We start from the raw sequence: 19,625 nt of genomic DNA, 5'->3' as shown, positions 1-19,625 counted from the left end.
TCTAACTCTGAGATGCTATAATTTTGTGTTATTTCTGGTCATAGAACTGCTCTGTCCAGCATAGTAGCCACTAGCAATATATGGCTATTAATATTTGAATTTAAATTAATTAAAATTTAATAAAATTCAAAGTTCAGTTTCTTAGTCATACTAGGCATGTTTGAAGTGCTCAGTAGCCACTTGTAGCTAATGGCTACCTATATTAGACGGCACAGATAAAGAACATTTTCCTGATCCCAGAAAATTCTGTGGGACAGTGCGAGCCTAAAACATCAGTGGCCCTGAGGATTAAAGACTCACTTCTTCATGGTGCTCATGCAGCCTCTGGTCAGGATGGCTGATCTGTCAGTGATCAGAGAGCACCACACTCCTCTTCCTTCTCCCCTTTTGTCCATTCAAAAGAGCTCTGAGTTCAGATGGCAAGTCAAGTTCCAGCTCTGTCAAAAACTGGTAAGGATGACCTTGGGCAACTTACTTTACTCTCTGGACTGGTTTTCTCATCCGCAAAATGATTTCTTCCAGTTCCAACAGTATAACTATAGTGTGATCTTTCTGGCTTGGTAACCTTTCAGGGAAAGTAACAGTTTGTGCCAAGCACACGGCTTTTATTTCACTGTCTGGGTTAGTGTGGCATAGTGGAAACATCCCAGAACATGGAATTGTATCCCAGTTTGTCTCTTAGTTCAGCTGTGTGACCTTGAATAAGTACTTATCTCACTGAGCTGGAGTTTGTCATCTGGAAAATGGAACTAATGATATCTTGTAGGGAATTGTAGCTTACAGTGGATGCTCAAGAAATGCTCCCCAGAATGAAGATGATGGTGAATGGTGCTATCCCTAAGGTGAACATTACATGAGGAGAGGGGAGGACTTTTTTCCATCTACATGTTTCAGAGATGAGTAAGGCAGTAAAGAATGAGTCTGAATTTTACTAAGACTCGGGCAACATATGTAAAAAGCTTTGTATAGGGAAAGTATTATGAAACTTCCAGGTGGCCACAGTAATCATATCAGTCTTTTATAAAGCAGGAGCCAGGAGTTGCAGTCTAGTGAAGAGACTGAATCTGGGGTCCTGAGCCCAAAACCAGATATTCCACTAACCAGGCCATGAGACCTTTAGCACAGCTCTCCCTTCTGGAGACCACTAGATAGACAGAGAGAACTTAGTACGTACTAAGTATGCCTCTTTGATAATTTGATAGATATTTTCAAAGAAGTTGCAAGACACATGAATCTATCATCATAGCTTTCCTGTTCTTTAAAAGAAATACTTACCTGGCCTACTGGGTGCCAGACACCCTTATGATATCCGTAGATACTCTTTAACTGCATGATTCTTTCTGGCTTCTTCATCACATCAGAGTCAGCTCTTAAAAAATAAGCTAAAATCCACAGCATAAAGTATATGATACATTTCATTTCGCTTGAGAGAGCATTTTTTTGAGCTCTTGCCCTGATAAAGCTTTGAGACTAGATGCCGCAGGGGTCTATGGAGATCACCAGAATGCTCAGACTCATAGGGCAGGTAAGGTGTTAACACAGATGCCTGCAATGGGAGGTAGGGTAAGTGTAACTATTGCCATTGAAATATACTGCCTTGTATCTTCTGTGGAGTCAAAGGAGAGGAGAGTCATTTGTGCCTGGGCCTCATGGAGGAGGTGGCATTCAGTATGGGCCTAGAAAGATGGGCAGGAGTTTATTTTGACATGATGATGAACAAACAGCAAAACAAAGACATGGGAGTAGAAATTTTCTGGACATATTCAGAAAACTGTGACCATGTTTTTGTTTGAACTGGAGCATAGGGTGCATGAAGGGGTTGGCACGAGATGAGAGGTTAGGCCAGATTCCAGAGGGCTTTGAATGCCCAGGTAAGGGGTTTAGACTCCCATCACAAAATGGCACAATTGGAACTCATTAGAACCATTACCATCAAGTTTTACCTCTGATAAAAGAATAGCACATATTAGGTGGCAGGTAGGGGAAGTGTAAAGAGTGGTGCTACATAAGCGGATGCCTGTCCTGCCTGTGGACAGGCCCATAGCCACAGGCACAGAGGTAAACTGATTCTCACAATCAAAGCTGCTGTTTCCAGGAACCAGTTGGCTTCTTTCTTCTGTCCCTGCTCCTAGAAGTGGGATTGTAGGTCCTTGAGAGGGTTTGTTCCTAGAAGGCCCTGGCAGCATCAGAATCTGTTCTCTGATTCCATTCTCCTCATCTCCGCAGGGACTTGTCTGCTCTGCGGAGTTTGTATGCGCTCAGAGAAAAGGGTGTTACAACAGATTGGGGAAAATCTGCAGCCTGATCTTCTGAAACGATTGGTTTGTGCGTGTGTGTGTGTGTGTCTCCTCTGCTAGACTAATAGTCCTACATGTCAGGGACTGTTGTATTCATCTCTGCACCCTTGGTGTCTAGCATAAGGCCTGATTACATAGCAAGTGTATCAAAGCCATTGTTTGTTGAGCGTTTACTGTGTGCCAGGCATTGTGCCTAGGAGTCTTAAATGCCTTTTCTTGTTTAACCCTCAAACAGCTCTATTACAGAGCTTCTAAACTATGTATTCAAGTGATGCAGCTCAGAAAGGTTAAGTAACTCACCCCATAGTCACACAGCTAGCTAATAAGGGTCAGGTTTCAAGTCCACATCTCTCCAACCCCAAAGCACTTGCTTTTAATTGCTGTCTTTTCATTCTAGAGCAGGTGCTCACTTTCAGTTAAACATAAACAAGAACTTCTTTGGAGTGATTTGTCTCAAAATATAGTTACCCAGTACTCTAACTAGCACCTATCAATGAGACCCATAGGATAAGGGGTGGTAAGGCAGAAAAGATGGCCCTGGGGTGTGAAGCTAGAATAATAATAGGAGAAGAATGGAAGCTAGAGGGGAGACACATGTGAACTCAGTAGAAGGAAAAACTTTTCAACAGTTAATGAGGCTGGGCCTAGTGGCTCACACCTATAATCCCAGCACTTTGGGAGGCTGAGGCAAGCAGATCATCTAAGGTCAGGAGTTCAAGACCAGCCTGGCCAACATGGTGAAATTCCTCTTTTACTAAAAATACAAAATTAGCCGGGCATGGTGGCGCCTGCCTGTGATCCCAGCTACTTGGGAGGCTGAGGCACGAGAATTGCTTGAACTCAGGAGGCAGAGGTTGCAGTGAGCCAAGATGGTGCCACTGCAGTCCAGCCTGGGTGACAGAGTAAGACTCAGTCTCAAAAAAAAAAAAAAAATTGACAATGGCCAGCAATAGTGTAGGATGCCGCATGAGGTGGTGAGCTTCCTGTCCTTGGAAATGTATAAATTGAGTGGTCGGCTGTCTTGGATCCTGCCCTAAACTTTTGGGGCCACTTCCAGCACCAAATTTCTGTGAAGCAGATTTCAGGAATATAACTTTCTGCTGAGTTCACCATTGCCACTGTATGTCACCTTTATGTGACACTATGTCTCCACTTACTATGAACCACAGTTATAGAAATTTGCAGTTTTGTGAACAGAATGCCTAGCTCATGAAAAAAATCCAGTCAGTGATAGAGGCCACGTCATTACTGTAATCCAGAGGGGCCCAACAAATGGCATTGCTGTTTTCCACATCCAAGTTCTTTTTTTTTTTTTTTTCTGAGACGGAGTCTCGCTCTGTTTGCCCAGGCTGGAGTGCAGTGTCTGAATCTCAGCTAACTGCAAGCTCCGCCTCCCAGGTTTACGCCATTCTCCTGCCTCAGCCTCCCAAGTAGCTGGGACTACAGGCGCCCGCCACCTCGCCAGGCCAGTTTTGGGTTTTTTTTTTTTTGTATTTTTTAGTAGAGACGGGGTTTCACCGTGTTAGCCAGAATGGTCTCGATCTCCTGACCTCGTGATCCGCCCGTCTCAGCCTCCCAAAGTGCTGGGATTACAGGCTTGAGCCACCGCGCCTGGCCCCACATCCAAGTTTTAAACCAATTGAGAAGTAAGACAAAAGACAAAAGTGTATGGAATCCTAAGGTCATCTTTATTGCCAATTAAGGCCTGGATGGGTTGCATGGACACAGTGGGCTCCATAACACTGAACTTTACACTTTTACAGACTGACACACCCTGTCACAAGTGCTCTAGATCCCACAGGCAGAGAGCGGGTTCTGCCCTCATAAGACAGAGCCTGGAACAGAATGTCTGCTTCCAGCTGGCGTCTGGCTCCCAGAAGGAAAGAAGCAGGCAGCATCTGAACCTCACATGCCTATTTCTTTTCTTGAAGCCTCCATTCAGCGGAGTCACTCCTTTCCCGTGGAGAAGAGTGGGTGAAGGGATAGCAATAGGCCTGGTCTGTTACTGCGGAGGGTTCTCTCCGCATGGAAGGAAACATTGGGAGTAGGAAATGAGTATCTCCCTGTTGGAAGCAGCCCTCTGTATTGAGTGCTTCATTTCTTTCCTTTCCTTTCCAGACTGGGATTCTTGAAGCAGAGACACTCCCAACACCCGTCCCAGGGCCTGGCACACAGTAGATGTTTAGGAAGAGGAGGAATGAATGAACTCCCATCTTCAAATGCCAGTGTTTTTCTAAAGGAGCAATTTTCTGGGGCTGAAAAGGATACCTTTTCCCTCTCATTTTATTCCCCTCATTGCACCCAACGTGCCTTTATTGTGTTTTCCATGTCCTCACCCTTTTCTGTATTATGGAGGACAGAGAAGGAGTGAGGTGTTGCTGGATGATTCAGGGAACATTTTTCCTCAGGTCATGCGGTTCTTCCCACCCTTCCCAGGCCAAGCCCTGTGTATGAACAGGTAAAGGGAGTTGTGGGTGCTGCATGGGAAGAGGCAGCCCCAAGCCCTGGTCCTGATACCCCATCTGTGATGCATGACAATGCCTGCCTTACCCACCTTGGTGAGATTTGCTGACAGCAGAATTGGGAAGTCACTTTGGAAAGTGGAAAGTACTTTGTCGGCATAAAGCAGTGGGATCTGTGGAAATGTGTTAGAGGACATTCATGTCGGTTAAGTGGTAAAAGATGGTCCAGACCCCACCAGGGTGGCAGAGGAGGGCAGTGCCTGTACAGGCATTCCCTGGTAGTGTTCCACATGTTTTGTTTTTGTTTTTGGTGAAATTGGAGGTTATGTCCCAATGGGAGCTAGATTCCCAGGCTGGCCCACAAAAGCCTGTATAACTCATCACATAATAATATGTGTAAGTATCTACTAAGTTCTAGGTATGTGCTAGACATATTAAATACATTATCTCAGTTCTTACAATAACCCATCAAAGGATGATTGACCCCCTTTTTACCAGCAAAGATGTTGAGACTTACCAAGATCAAATTACTTGCCCAAAGTCATGCAGCTAGTGAGTACTGGAGCTGACCCACAGTCAGGGATCATAAGCATGATGCTATAGCATCCTTCTGGTGGAGGATGGGAACACTGCGAGCACCAGGGATGAGGAGAGCTGAGGAGCTTGGAGGGACTGCAGATCTTCCATGGAGATCATCTGTAAAGTCAGCTGCTCACAGTCACCTGGCCATGAGCCACCCCTACCCAGAGAGAGGAGTGGCTTCTTCACTCCCAGCTCTTTCTGAGTTCCAGAGGGAGGTCAGTGCTGGCTTAGAGATGACAGTCTTGTCTTCAGAGATTCTGGAGGAATGAAGCAAACAGGATCCTGACTGAGGCAAGGGGGGTTCTCCAGGGTGCTGGCTCCAGTGTCGGAAGCCCTGTGACTCCAGGCCACTGGCCCAGGAGGATTAATATGCCATCAAATCTGACCCTCTACAGGGGCCAAAAATTGGCAATTTTTTGGAAATCTTTCAGCCTAACCAAGGACCTGACAACTGTAGTCATTCAGTTAGAATTTAATACTTCTATATGGAAAGTTGAAACTTTTAGATACTAGGATGAACATTTGGATATTCAATGTGGGAATATCTCTTTTCTGTCATTTTTATCTATCCTAACCCCACAGGTTTCATGGACAGGGGACTAAGAGAACAATAGACTTAAGGTTCCATATAGGTGAGAAATACTAAACAGGAATTAGACTTGGTATAGAATGACTGATGTGCTGTTCACCTTTGGGATTTGTTGCTGCCTTTGGGGATTTAGGGTCTGTCTCTGGAGATGTGTTGCAGTAATTCTCCCTGGCTGAGATTCTACCTGTGTTGGAATCAACTTAGGGGAAATGGTTTTTGTTGTGTCACCAACTTTCAAGTGCCAGCTCCTCTTCCCTGGCAGGGTTCACCCAGTTCCCTCTGTACCCTAGCTCTGACTGTGCAGAACTAATGGGAGTTAAGGTCATGACTATCCATTATGCATTTATTGGGTGCCAGGTACTGTGCTAAGCCCTCGATCTTCATCACCTCATTTGTCCTAACGACAGAGGAAGGCTATTATCAGGCCACCATTCCCAGACTCCACCACCACCTTTCTCACCACCAGTCTCAGCTCAGCTCTGTCTCCTTCCTGGCCCTTTTAACCTTTGATTAATCTCTCCTTCCTCTGTGTTTCAGTCACACTCATACGTATCCCTGGCATAACACACACATCTTGTGGCACTGTGATAATTAGTCTGTGTGTTTACTCATCCATTCTTCTGTTCAACACATTTTATTGAGTGCCTCCTGTGTATTGTCTGTTGCCCTTTTTGGACTTGGAGTTCCTTTACAGCAAGAGACCATGCCTTGTTCTTGCTGTGTTCCCAGCACATACCACTGTACCTGGCTCACAGTAGATCCTGAGGAAATATTTGCTAAGAGAAGGCCTCTATGTGATGTCTAGTCCTAAAACAATCTTCTTTCAGTCCTTCCAACCCCAGGCACTAGAAAATGGGAAATTTGTCCCTTAGCTCTTAGCTTGGTGGAGAATCACAGCTGGGATTCTGGGTGCCTGACTCTTCAGCGGTCCACCTTACTAGAGCTACAGTTAACTCCAAAGAGCCAGTAATGCCAGCATCATTTCCCATGAGCTGTGGGTGTTTATTCTTTTTTTTTTTTCAGTTGGTGTTGAACACTCGATAGGTATCAGGCTATGTGCTGGGAGCTAGAGCCACAGAGTTGAATAAGACACACACACACACAAGACCTACAACCTAAAGAGATCATCAGCCTCAATGGAGAGGTGATGAGTTAAGGTTGAAACAGGTTAAGTACCATGGTTCATTGAGAGCACTGCTGGGGAGATTATTTAGGAGAAGGTGAGATTAGAGAAAGCTGCCTAGAGAAGATGTCATTTGAGCTGAGCCCTGAAGAGGAGTAGGATTTGGACTTGGGGAAGTAGGTAGAAAAAAAAATGTCTGTATGAGCAATGGCATAAAAGTGGTAGGTTGTGTTTTGAGGGAGCACAAATGTCATTCAGATAATTAATTTGTCAGTAATTGGCAGGGTGAAACAAGGGTGACCCTCATTGCCATGGGCATATCACTATGATGTTTTTATTTCCTTCTCCTACCACTTCTTCCTCCTACTCAAAAAATGGTTCTGCTATTGACAGACTTGGTCCCTTAAAAAACAGGGGTGGGAGAACCTTCCGTGGAGTGAAACCCCGTCCAGACAGTCACATGGGGTTCTTAGTCCTTCAGCCCACACCCAAATGCACACACTGGGACCCTGTGTATAAAGGCCCCTCTACCTCTCAGCCATGTGCTGGGAAGGAGCCTCCAGAGGCCTCCCAGCCCACCTATGAGTTTCTAGAAGATGGAGATACTGAAGGCAGCTGCCTCACTCCATCAGCAGGAGGAGGCCAGCGAGGCAGATTAGTCACTCACATCATTTTATCTGTTGAGTCAACATCTATTTTTAGGTGTGGAACTCATAAAGGGACCTGGCATGTCTGTCATGGAAAGGGGGAGAGTGCCATGGATGAGGGTTCTGCTCATCCTTCATCTTCTTTGCTAGACCCATTCTCTTCCCTGAAGGTCACAGAAGCAAGGCCCACTTTACTGCTGGAGGTTTAGGTCTTAATGTCAAAGGTCTGGTTTAACGTGTTCAATTCCTTTTGCACACATGCTTTTGTGTGTATGTGCACACACACACACACTCTCACCCCTACAGTCTTAATAGGTCTTATGAATCAGTTATATGGATTAAATAAAACTTCCAACTGAAAAATGCTAAGGCATATAGGTCTCTTCCTGTCCAACGTTGTCAGATGTGCTCTGAAATGACTGTTTTCATCATCTATTCTGAGCCATAACCACCCCAGAAATAGCTTTAGCAGGAAAGCGCTTTTGTTAGACTAGCTGTAAATTATATTTCAAATGTCTGATGTTGTTTTCTTAAAAAATAAATAAATAAGTAAATGAAAGTCTAAAATTAATGACTGCTGGGGTTTGCTTTGCTTATGTGTACTGCTACAGATTTGGCTTCTTGCAGATGGAATTTCAGATCTGTTTACACTTCTGTGTTAGCTTTTTGGGGGAAAAAAAGCAGTTGAGAGATCTGGGAGGACAAATTTACAAAGTCGAACTTATTATAACCATTGGTGAGGCTCTCTTCTCTCTCTCTACTGCCCTTTCCCTCCCTCCTTTCCATCGTGCCCCCATTTTGTTTGTTGTGGTTTTTATCTGCCCTGCTTCAAAGTTAGAGGCAACTGGTCCTTGCAGATGTGACGACAAGGTCACATATCCAGTTTCGCAAGCAGATGTTCATTCAGCCCTATTTCACCAGCACTTTGTCATTCGTTGAAGAGCAGACCTCATGGGAGCAGACTGGAGCAACACAAAGGATGGAACATAAAAAAATCTTGCAGAAAACCTGATTGCTTTTATGTATTCAGGAAGAAGGGGATGGGGGTAGGGAGGGTGGCAAGGAGAGAAATGTGCAGAGCAGAATTTCATGAGTTTTTTTTTTTTTTGGTTTATTCAAAGATTATTATGTGTTGGATACAGTAAATCATCTATACACCCACATCCAGGAGGTAAATCTTCAGAACTCCATGCGTGGGTAGCTCTGCATTTAACAGCTGCCATACAGTAGCTATTTTGTTCTGCACTTAGAGACCCTTATCTGTGCATTTGTTTTAAGTTATCATCAACTCTCCTCTTGTTCCTCTATTGTTGTTCTCCTGGTTCTCATTACTATTAGAAGAGTAGCTAAAAATCTGAACTACTGAGTGATTTAAACTGACACCATTAGTTGTAACGGTAGATGAGGGACTGTCATCTTGTTTGTGGACTCGGCGTCTACTCTGAGGGTGATTGCCTATAATGGAATTAGCTCCTCTTGCCTTTTCCTAGGTCTCATATGCCCGTCCGAGCTCTGCCTCAATCAGGGATGCTAACCTCTATGTTAGCGGCCTTCCCAAAACCATGACCCAGAAGGAACTGGAGCAGCTTTTCTCGCAATACGGCCGTATCATCACCTCACGAATCCTGGTTGATCAAGTCACAGGTTAAGTGTTTCTTTGTAATTTCTTTCTGTGTATATCAATGTCATCAGCCCTGTTACTCATAAGAGCAGAAGGCTGATGGCTGCTTAAGGCAGATGATAGGGATCATGAATAGACAGATTTTTGACTTGGAAGAAAGACTTCTTATCGGTCAACTGCCCAAATTTAAAATGGGCCATCTTGGCAGGTAGTTCTCCATCATGGGACTTGTTTTAGCAGCAGCTAAACTACTTGGCAGGGTTGTAAAAAGGATTCAGGCATCAGGTTGAGAGTCGAACTGTATGACCTTCAAAGTCTTTTTCAGCCCTCAACCAAATAACATTACTTTTGTATGTGAAAATAACCTGTATGCGTAGCTATAACTCCAACTCATGGCATGATAGAGTTAGGAATTGTCCCATTTCACACATGAGAAAACAGATTGAAAGTGGGGGATCTAACTCCCCAAAGCTAGTGAGTAGCAGTACAGGGATCTGAACTGAGGATCTGGTACTGGGGTTCTTTGTCTACAATAAAGAAAGGCAGCCACCACCTCTCAGTAAGAAATGTCAGGTACTCTAGGTTGCATTTTTAATGACAAGGTGTTTTTGCCTACCTTCAATTTGATTCCAATTTAGAACTCACCCCCTGAGAATAGTTTAGCACATTTATCATATGATTCATGAGACAAACCTTCACAGAAGCTGGCTCTGCCCCAGACATTGTGCAGAGGGACACTGGAGACCAAGAATGAACAGGCACTGCCCCACCCTTACAGGACTCCAGTGTGGAGTCCAAATACTTGCTAGAAGCTGTCAAGTGCCCCTGAGAGCTCAGGGGAAGGTGTGCCATGCCTGGTGGGAATTGCTGGGAAGGCCCCATCGAGGAGGCAATGTTTGATAAGGGGTTGGGAGGATGTTTCAAAGGTATCCAGCAAAAAAGGAGGGACAGAGCATTCTAGGTGGAGAGGAGAGCATAACCCAAGGCATGGAATCGAGGAAGAACACAGTCTATTCAAGGAGCATCAGGCAGTTCATGGTGGCTGGTGTGAGCCTCAATAGGGAATTTGGGGCCAGATTGTCAGAGGCATTGAATCTTGTACCAATAAGTCTAGAGTTTATCTGGGTGCAGAATGGAGCCATGGAAGGGTATTTTGTAGGTTTTGTTTGTTTTTCATTTTAGAATGGGAGTCAGTGAAGAATAGGTACTATGTACAAGGTACAAAATTTAAAAAGTACAAAAGAGCTATAGAAGATGTTTTTAAAGTATGTGATGTGGTCAGAGTTCACTTTTCAAATAGATTGCACACTCGCTACATGTGGAGGACACATGAGAAGACTAGAAACTGGACTGTGAGTGATCAGTGATAGTAACTTTTGGGAGGTGAGGATGGAGCAGAGCAGTGGTAGAGGACCAGGGGGGCCAGATGCAAGAGATCCCTATGTTCTATGGCTGAGAGGCATCAGTCCAGAGCCATGATGGCAGGAATGCAGATAAATGTGTTTTGATGGGTGAGAGAGATCAGGGAGCTGGGCTCAGCCGTGGCCCCACAGGTGGGTTTACTCCTCACACAATATCCATCGGACCCATCTCTTCCCGAAGATGTTTACCAGTTTGGTGTGTTCACTCTACAAAGGCTCTTTCTCTTTCCCCAGGAGTGTCCAGAGGGGTGGGATTCATCCGCTTTGATAAGAGGATCGAGGCAGAAGAAGCCATCAAAGGGCTGAATGGCCAGAAGCCCAGCGGTGCTACGGAACCGATTACTGTGAAGTTTGCCAACAACCCCAGCCAGAAGTCCAGCCAGGCCCTGCTCTCCCAGCTCTACCAGTCCCCCAACCGGCGCTACCCAGGTCCGCTTCACCACCAGGCTCAGAGGTTCAGGTAGGCATGCCCAAGAGGAAGAAGCCCTGCTACAGGGGTTCAGAGCTGGGCAAGAGCCAGGGAAGCCCATGGTCCTGACAAATGGGGCAAGGGTAAAAGCTTCCACCACCAGGAATCAGTGTGCAAAACTCCCCCCAAGCCTCAGTTTCCATTCCTGTAAAATGAGACAGTTGGAACAGATGCCCTTCTAAGCCCTTTTCCAATTTACTACTGTGACTGTATAAACTTCAGATTCTTTGGTAGAAACAAAATTTCTGTATTTAACCAAACATGAAGGTTCAGTTTCAACAACAGTTTATCACAGATCAGTGACCACATTCAGCAGATTAGACTTAAGGCTGGACAGTGGCTTTTAATAAATTTTAAAAATAGATCATAAGGCAGATCCTTGCCAGAGGGAGTGGTTTTTCCTGTCTTCTTTTCCCTCGGCAGATAACTCTGTTGAGTTCAGGGGACGGGGGACTGTCTAAGGTGTTAACCTTATTATGTTAAGTCAGTAGATTCTGGGAAGACAGGGAGGAAGATCCTGTCCAAGCCTGATTAGTGTTTATTTCGAGTACCCAACTCCCAGGAAGCCCCTGGGGCAGGGGGGCATTGCCCTTCTCCTGGGACTTTCCTAAAGACAGGTTTCTCTCCATGAAGGCAGTATGACCTTGACTGGTCTCTATTATACAAGAGATAAAAATATTTGTGACTTACCCATGATAAATTCTAAACAATTATTTTATTCCACACCACATCCCAGCCTCCCTTTGATGAAAATGTTTTTCTCTTTGAGAAACTTCACGTGGGAAATAGTAGGTCCTTCTATCTAGGATAGTATGCTCCATCTGGCTACATGAGGAGAAAAATCATCCTCTTTCGTGTCCTCCTATGCCCCGTGAATTTGAAATGGTTAATGATTTCATGAAGAGTCCAAGTCATCTAATTTTTATTTTGCATGAGAGCACATGCAGTATTTATGTAAAAGCCTCTCCAGCAGACTTCTAATGGTGGAAACTATGGTTACTACTGCCCTATGGTGTGAATAGCTTGTCCCCAAGTAAGGTACTGAATGTGAGGAAGATTATAGCATAATGGCAGTTTGCTGGGAGGTGCTATCAGGCAGTAAACAGTAAGCTACTTTTTAAAAATCTTAACCTGCAAACTCCCCCCTGCCTCCCAAAAATGTGTGTAGTAAGATGATTTAGTTAATATAGCAAGGCTAACAGAAAATATCCGTTCCGATACATATTGTGTGCCTGTGTATTATTAATCTGGAACAGAGACCTTTATTTACAAGTTTAATTATAGTAAAAAGGTGAACAATTTAAGAAGCCCCTGCTTTGAAAAATTTCACATACAATGTAAAACAAAATCCACACAAACGTTCTGAGAGGTGGGGGGAATGGTATTAATTCAGATCTTGAAAGAAAGGGAGACTCGTTAGACACTTGCTTTAAACTCTAGCATTGACCCGAACATGAATTACTTGCAGTTAGAGACAGAAAAGGGGGAAACTACCGGTGGAGAGACTCCCAAGCAGTGGGGAAAGTTGTTGAGCTTTTCTTCTTTGAAAATGGAGCATTCTTATTAATAGTTCCATTGAGCGATCTTGCCATCTGTGAGGCATTAACCCAGAGACCCTCCTTCTCTTTGCAGGCTGGACAATTTGCTTAATATGGCCTATGGCGTAAAGAGGTAATTAAAACTCCACAGATTGCCAGATGTCCATGTTGGCACAGACTGGGGCTAGAATTTTTTTTTTTTTTAATTCACTAACTTTACTTTAAAAAAAAAAAAATTCCTCCTTTTTCTTCCACCAGCATGTCAAATTCTTAATTTTAATTTCGGACCTCAGTTGATTTTGTTTCTTTTAGGGCACACAAAATGTATTTGTGTGTTTCACTTTTTCTTTTATTTGCAGGTGGGCTTCTCCTATGGTTCAGGTGCCACAGCTACCAAGCCCTTAATAATCTAGTCCTTTGAATGGCTCCCCTAAGGGGAAAGGCTCCGACTCTTTGCTGGCTGGTTTTGCAAACTTGCAGAGCAAACTGTTTTGCATTAGCAATGCCAAGATTCAGTTAAGAGGGCAGATTCCAACAAATCAGAATTAGAACATTTTGCTAATTGTGGTTGACAATCTTATGATTTTTCAGTAGAAAAATTAGATTTTGGACTACCAGCTCTGGCCAAAGGATAAACAAACACAAGGATGACTTTCTTACTCCTGCCCCCACTTCAGTGTGCATTTCAGAGCACATCCTGAGAATGAAGTGTATCTGTGTGCACCTCAACCAGGGGTTTCTTTTGTTACAGGTTTTAACAGTTATTATAAATCCTCCCTTGGTTATATGTTATGTGTGTTTTAAACTTGCTGTTCCTTTCACTGAAAGGCTTTTTGTGGGGTTGGGGGCCCAGAGTCAAGGCTTTTGGGGCTCTCTGAAGGCAGATTCAAAGGTTTTCCAGACCCAGTGTGAAATCTGAATCTTGGAAAGTTGGGTGTGTGATGTCACTGTGTCCATGAGATTCCCATATGTGCTTCTGATAAGCTCCACCGCACTGCTAGGGACATAGTGTCTTCATCATCTTGCTCAGTAGAGCTGCACACTTTAATTCCCCTTCCTACAGTCAAGGGAAAGAGATGTAGTATTTAATAGTCCACATCACACTCCCAGTTCTTTCACTGACCATGCATGGTAAGTACCCTGACTCTGGGAACTGGTGCACAGTAGAGGAAGTAACCTGACTGCAGACTTCACTTCAGAGGACCAGCCTCTCAAATCTCAATCCCAACATCAATGAAGATAACTATGAGTTATCTCCACATTTCCAGCACACTGTATGCCTGTTCCCAGGGATTTTACATCTTTCCGAGCTCTATCTCATTCCTTTGCTCCTCTCTGATGTTAGCGAGGTGGTGCTAAATGTTATGAAAAGAGAAATGCTTATAACATAGATAAGATAGGGGAAGACACAGCTGTGGTAGGCCTGCCACCACCTCCTCCACTGCCCCACCCAGAGTAAACATCACTAGCTGATAATAGCATTCTCTTTTCCTATTGAACCCAGATTTGGACTTAGAATGCTTCCTACCAAAATGCCGCAATTAACTGTCACTAACTAGGATAAAGGCTGTACTTGAATCTCTTTGCTGGCCCTGACCTTTGACTTATAATAAATACTTAGCTGTTTTCCACCTATAAACAGAAAGAGGTCAATTCACCAGGGTCAACTCACCTGGTTGGAGGAGAGAAGATTAAAAAGACAATCTTCAGAAATGATACAAGTTACAAATTGTCATGGATTTGCACTTCTAAGAATCTACACCGTAATATTTTTTGGCTTTTTCTTGTTAATTGTTTTTAAACAAGAGAGAAGATTGACTTAGTGAATAATAGCAAAAATATTGTCTATTGAGTCGTTAGATTTAGCATATATTCAGTAGCCATTTGATTATCCAAATTCTAGTTAGATACAGAACTATTCTTTAAGAGGACTTTCAAATCTCCAAGAATATTTGCTTATTTTTAAAAACAGTTGTAGCTCACACTTTATACCATGCTCGTCCCTAGTTTTTGCTTTCTCTCCTTTTCCTATCTCCCCCAGTAAAACCCCGGCCAAATGAAAAGCAAGAAACTATTCAGTGTATAGCATCAAAAATCTCTATATAAGATCATGCCTGTAATCCCAGCACTTTGGGAGGCCCAGGTGGGTGGATCACCTGAGGTCAGAAGTTCAAGACCAGCCTGGCCAACATGGCAAAACCCCGTCTCTACTAAAAATACAAAATTATCAGCCAGGCGTGGCAGTGCGTGCCTGTAGTCCCAGCTACTCAGGAGGCTGAGGCACGAGAATCACTTGAATCCGGGAGGCAGGGGTTACAGTGAGCCGAGATAGCACCACTGCACTCCAGCCTGGGTGACAGAGTGAGACTCCATCCCAAAAATAAAAAATAAAAAATCCCTATATAAGCTTTGATGTGAAACAAGACATTAACAAATATTGTTCTGCTGTAGGCACTGGTAACCTAGTTGTTTCATCTGGTGCATCCATCACAAATCACACAAGGATTTATTTCATCAGACAGTGAATCGAATTTAAAGGGTCATTTTTTTCTTTTCAGGATTACACAAAAACTGAGAAGATTTCTAAGCCTAATACAAAAGCAGTTGTAATAGGGCAAATAACAATTTTATGTTTTTCTAATGTACAGCGATTCAAGATATATAAATGCACAAACCACTTGAAGTCTTGCTCCAATGATGCTTAGGAATAAATTCCAGATAACATAGCATAAAGGAGTAATACATCTTTATTATTATTGCTTGAGTTTGTAGGGGAAACTCTTTTGGATAAATGCTAAATGAAACATGAACCACCCATCTGTTTAATAGCAAGACATGCCTGTTCATTGTCAAGTATCTCCATCCTCACCAAGAAACCTTTGACAACCATAGGTCAAGGGAATGCAAAAATGGTAGACTTAAGCACTTTAGGGCCATCTCCTAATCTGCCTTTAAAAAAAAAAAAATGAAATTTCCCAAGCACTGGCCAAAGTTAGTCACTTATTCAACCAATAAATATTTATTGAGCATTTTCTATGTGTCACTGTATCTGTGAGATTCCCATATGTGCTCCACTGAATAAACAAATAGAGCCACAGAATGAATGAAATAGACCCTTTCCCCCAAGAGCACATTGTCTATTGTTGGGGTGGGGTGGAGTCAGGGTGGGGTGCGCTCTGAGCATCTACTGTGATAGAACTATTATAGAGCCTTGCTCTGGGAGCCCTGGGAGTCCCTCATGGTTTTTAGAAATGGACCTAGATCTTTCTCTCAGCATGAACATACCCTAGCCAGTCAAGCCATTCCCATCAGAGGAAATGACATAGACATTAGTTTTTACATTTTGGTTTTTGAACCCTGAAGACTCTCCTGCAAACACTCACTCAGCCCTCTGCCCCGTGTCTGTGTCTGTGCATCTGTGTGTTATCCTTGGTCAGACTGATGTCTGGACCAGTCCCCCCTTCTGCTTGTCCCCCCAGGTTCTCCCCAATTACCATTGATGGAATGACAAGCCTTGTGGGAATGAACATCCCTGGTCACACAGGAACTGGGTGGTGCATCTTTGTCTACAACCTGTCCCCTGATTCCGATGAGAGTGTCCTCTGGCAGCTCTTTGGCCCCTTTGGAGCAGTGAACAACGTCAAGGTGATCCGTGACTTCAACACCAACAAGTGCAAGGGATTTGGCTTTGTCACCATGACCAACTATGATGAGGCGGCCATGGCCATCGCCAGCCTCAACGGGTACCGCCTGGGAGACAGAGTGTTGCAAGTTTCCTTTAAAACCAACAAAGCCCACAAGTCCTGAATTTCCCATTCTTACTTACTAAAATATATATAGAAATATATACGAACAAAACACACGCGCGCACACACACACATACACAAAAGAGAGAGAAACAAACTTTTCAAGGCTTATATTCAACCATGGACTTTATAAGCCAGTGTTGCCTAAGTATTAAAACATTGGATTATCCTGAGGTGTACCAGGAAAGGATTTTATAATGCTTAGAAAAAAAGAAAAAAAAAAAAAAAAAAAAAATACCTTTGATGCATTGAATGTTCTTTCATAGCTGTCGTTGTTGAATATAATATACATAGATAGCGATGTGCAGGGATTTTTACCCAGCCAGCTAACTTTACTACCTTCCTTGAAGGTGGATCTTTTTAAGATGACCATTCGCTCATTTGAAGAAGAAAAACAAAAAACAAAAAAAATAATAAAAATAAAACAATTTTTACAAAGTAATGGGATACAAAGAAAGGAAAAAAAGATTTTTCTTTTTTGTCAAAATGTCGATCCAATCAGATTGGTAAAAACCCCCACACAAATTAAAGAGGAATAATAAAAATTGCAAAAATAAAAAAAAAAAAACTTTTGCAAATTTTTTTATTTTTCCTTTTTTCTTTTATATCATGTGAACTAAAACAGTCTTCTGTTAGGGGATGGGGGCAAGGGGGATACCTGATGACATTAACAATTTAATAACATTAACATTGTTGCCAAAGAGGTGGTCTCTTTGCTGAAAATGGGTTTCAAGAAAAATCTATTTTTATAAAATATAAAGAATTTTTACAAGAGAATCTGGATTTGAGAAAAAAATATTTTGACTGGCTAATTTAGGGGAAATTGACAACTTTGTCGCGTTCATACTGCACTGGTAACTTTTTAGAGATCAAGATGTGTGTTTTAAACTGGATTCGTAGACTGTTTTTTGAAGGATGGGCTATAAACAGATGATCTTCATATCTTTTCATAGCATGTAATAATAATTAAAAAACAATTATTAATTACTAGGGGAAAGGAGTGTTCGTTCTACCCAGGGTACCACAGTTCCCCACAGTCAAAACCCAAAAGCAAGGAGATGAGTTGAAAGACAGTTTTTCTTTAAGTCATCAGTATGGGATGTCAGCAGAACAAAAATTAAAAAGATTAATTTTCCTTTTGATCTAAAACTTCCTTAGTTTGAGCAGTAGGTGCTACGAAATTATTTACATATCTTAGTATCATAGTTAAATGTAATGTGTTTAGGAGAGGAAAACAAAAGATACATTTGCTTTAAATTCATTAAGAAATTTTGAAATTCACTTTGTAGCCCATGCTGATAGAATTGGGCTGTGTTGGTACATTTGAAACACTGTTTATGTTGCTTGAAACACTTATTTATTTAATCGCCGATGTGATGATGCCTATGGCCGAGATCAAATATAGCTAGATTGGCTAGACTACTTATTTGTTTACTTAAACTATGGGAAGAAGCATATTATTGTGTCATTCTGTTGTGTGTGTATGTGTATATACAATATAAATATATATATATAAAGTTATTTTTTCTTTGGGTTAATTTATTATAAGTTGTAACACTTGGCTAGTTTTGTTTGTATATGTCTTAAAATGTTTTCTTATGATATTTAAGTGACAGTTAAAGAGGTATCAAGGTAACTTGTGTAGAACTATTGTTTGATATATTGTCATGTTTGTTGTGAATATTTTTTCTTACTGCACAGTAGAAAAATAAAAACTGAGTCTTTATTTTAATGTAACTCAGATTGGGGAAAACAAACAGAGCTAAGGGAACAAAATGACTGAGGGAGCACTCTCCCACGTCCAGTGCACTGATCATTTTAGTATGTTTGTGCTTTGTACGGTTATATATTTAAAACAAAAACAAAACAAAAAAATACAAGGGTTCATGCTCTTCCCTGGGTAATAGAAACAGTTACTCGCTATGCATAATCTAGTTGATAGTTAAATTTGCTATTGCTTTTCTTGTCTTGTTATATAAAATCTTTTCAATACAAGTTTAGTCTTAATGGTAATAAAACGTTATGGTTATTTATAACTTGTGCTTATTTTGTGCATTTTTTCCCATGCTGAACCCACTAAGTGCATGTAGACAGGACTGTTGTTTTCACACTGAAGAGGCAAACTTTGTAGTAGTCGTCGTAGTGGTAGACAGATTACGAATACCAAGGCTGCATCATAGACTCCTCCTTTAAATTTTTTTTCTGTTTTTTTTTCCTCTTTTCGGTTTTGGATATAACACCAGATTTCAGTTCAGAGAACACTCGTTCAACATTCAGGGAAACCTTTTTACGTCACCTGCTATGAATGAACGCAGTTTGCTGGCAAAGTTTTGATGCATTTGCTAAGCATTAGTGGGAAAGGCATGCCAAAATCTTCTCTATAATGTGTTCAATCTTGGGGGAAAAAAAAAGGAAAAAAAATCTTAGGACCAGGCAGTTGTATACTTTAGTTATTAATGAATGACTTCATGTTAATCTTGCTAGTTTAGATTATTTCCAAGGGAAAGTATTGTAAATGTTTTTTTTTTCATAATCTTGTTGTGTTTGAATTATTTGTACTTTATCTGTCCAGACAATAAATGAAAGTGTGTAGAATGGATTTGACTTCCCAAATTTTTAAATGTGTTTATTTACACTTTTTTCCTGTACCATCTTCAGAGTTCCCAATATTTTAGCCCAGTCCCTGAAAGTCAGCTCGATATTCAGAAGTCACTGTTCTGGTTCCATGCTATTAAAAGTGTGGTGGTCCGCAACCAGCAGTATCAGCATCATCTGGGAGCTTCTTAGAAATGTAGAATCTGCATTTAACCAGATCCCCAGGTGAATGAATCACTGGTACTTTCAAGTTTAAGGAGCACTGCCCTGGTTGATAAGCCAGAACACTTGGCCTTACCTTTGGTGTTACGATACATTAGCACCTGTTAGTCATTTATAAGAAGGCTTGTGACTTATTCAGAGGACAGGGAGCCACCATTTGCAGAGCATCTATTATGTAACGGGCAGGCTGTATAGTATCCTCTACATTCTCTCACTTTATCCTCAGCAACCCGAGGGATGTAGACAACATTAT

General features: G+C 42.2%; 1 protein-coding gene across 19 annotated transcripts in view; it reads left to right on the top strand.

Annotated features, from left to right (window-relative positions):
- The window catches only part of LOC105495017 (ELAV like RNA binding protein 4), a 155,659-nt gene extending 136,505 nt beyond the window's left edge, over positions 1-19,154 (top strand). For 10 of the 19 annotated variants that reach the window (XM_011764151.3, XM_071093233.1, XM_011764148.3 and 7 more), the window contains 4 exons: positions 9,191-9,344; positions 10,977-11,202; positions 12,844-12,882; positions 16,187-19,154. In XM_011764151.3, the coding sequence (XP_011762453.1) occupies positions 9,191-9,344; positions 10,977-11,202; positions 12,844-12,882; positions 16,187-16,556 (789 nt within the window). In that variant the 3' untranslated portion in view covers positions 16,557-19,154. The remainder of the gene's footprint in view (positions 1-9,190; positions 9,345-10,976; positions 11,203-12,843; positions 12,883-16,186) is intronic. The other 9 variants (XM_011764157.3, XM_011764146.3, XM_011764158.2 and 6 more) reach the window with 2 other exon arrangements.
- The last annotated feature ends 471 nt before the right edge of the window (positions 19,155-19,625 follow it).

This window comes from Macaca nemestrina, chromosome 1 (genome assembly GCF_043159975.1).
Source record: "Macaca nemestrina isolate mMacNem1 chromosome 1, mMacNem.hap1, whole genome shotgun sequence".
Classification (NCBI taxonomy): domain Eukaryota; kingdom Metazoa; phylum Chordata; class Mammalia; order Primates; family Cercopithecidae; genus Macaca; species Macaca nemestrina.
This window is presented reverse-complemented; position numbering and strand designations above follow the sequence as displayed.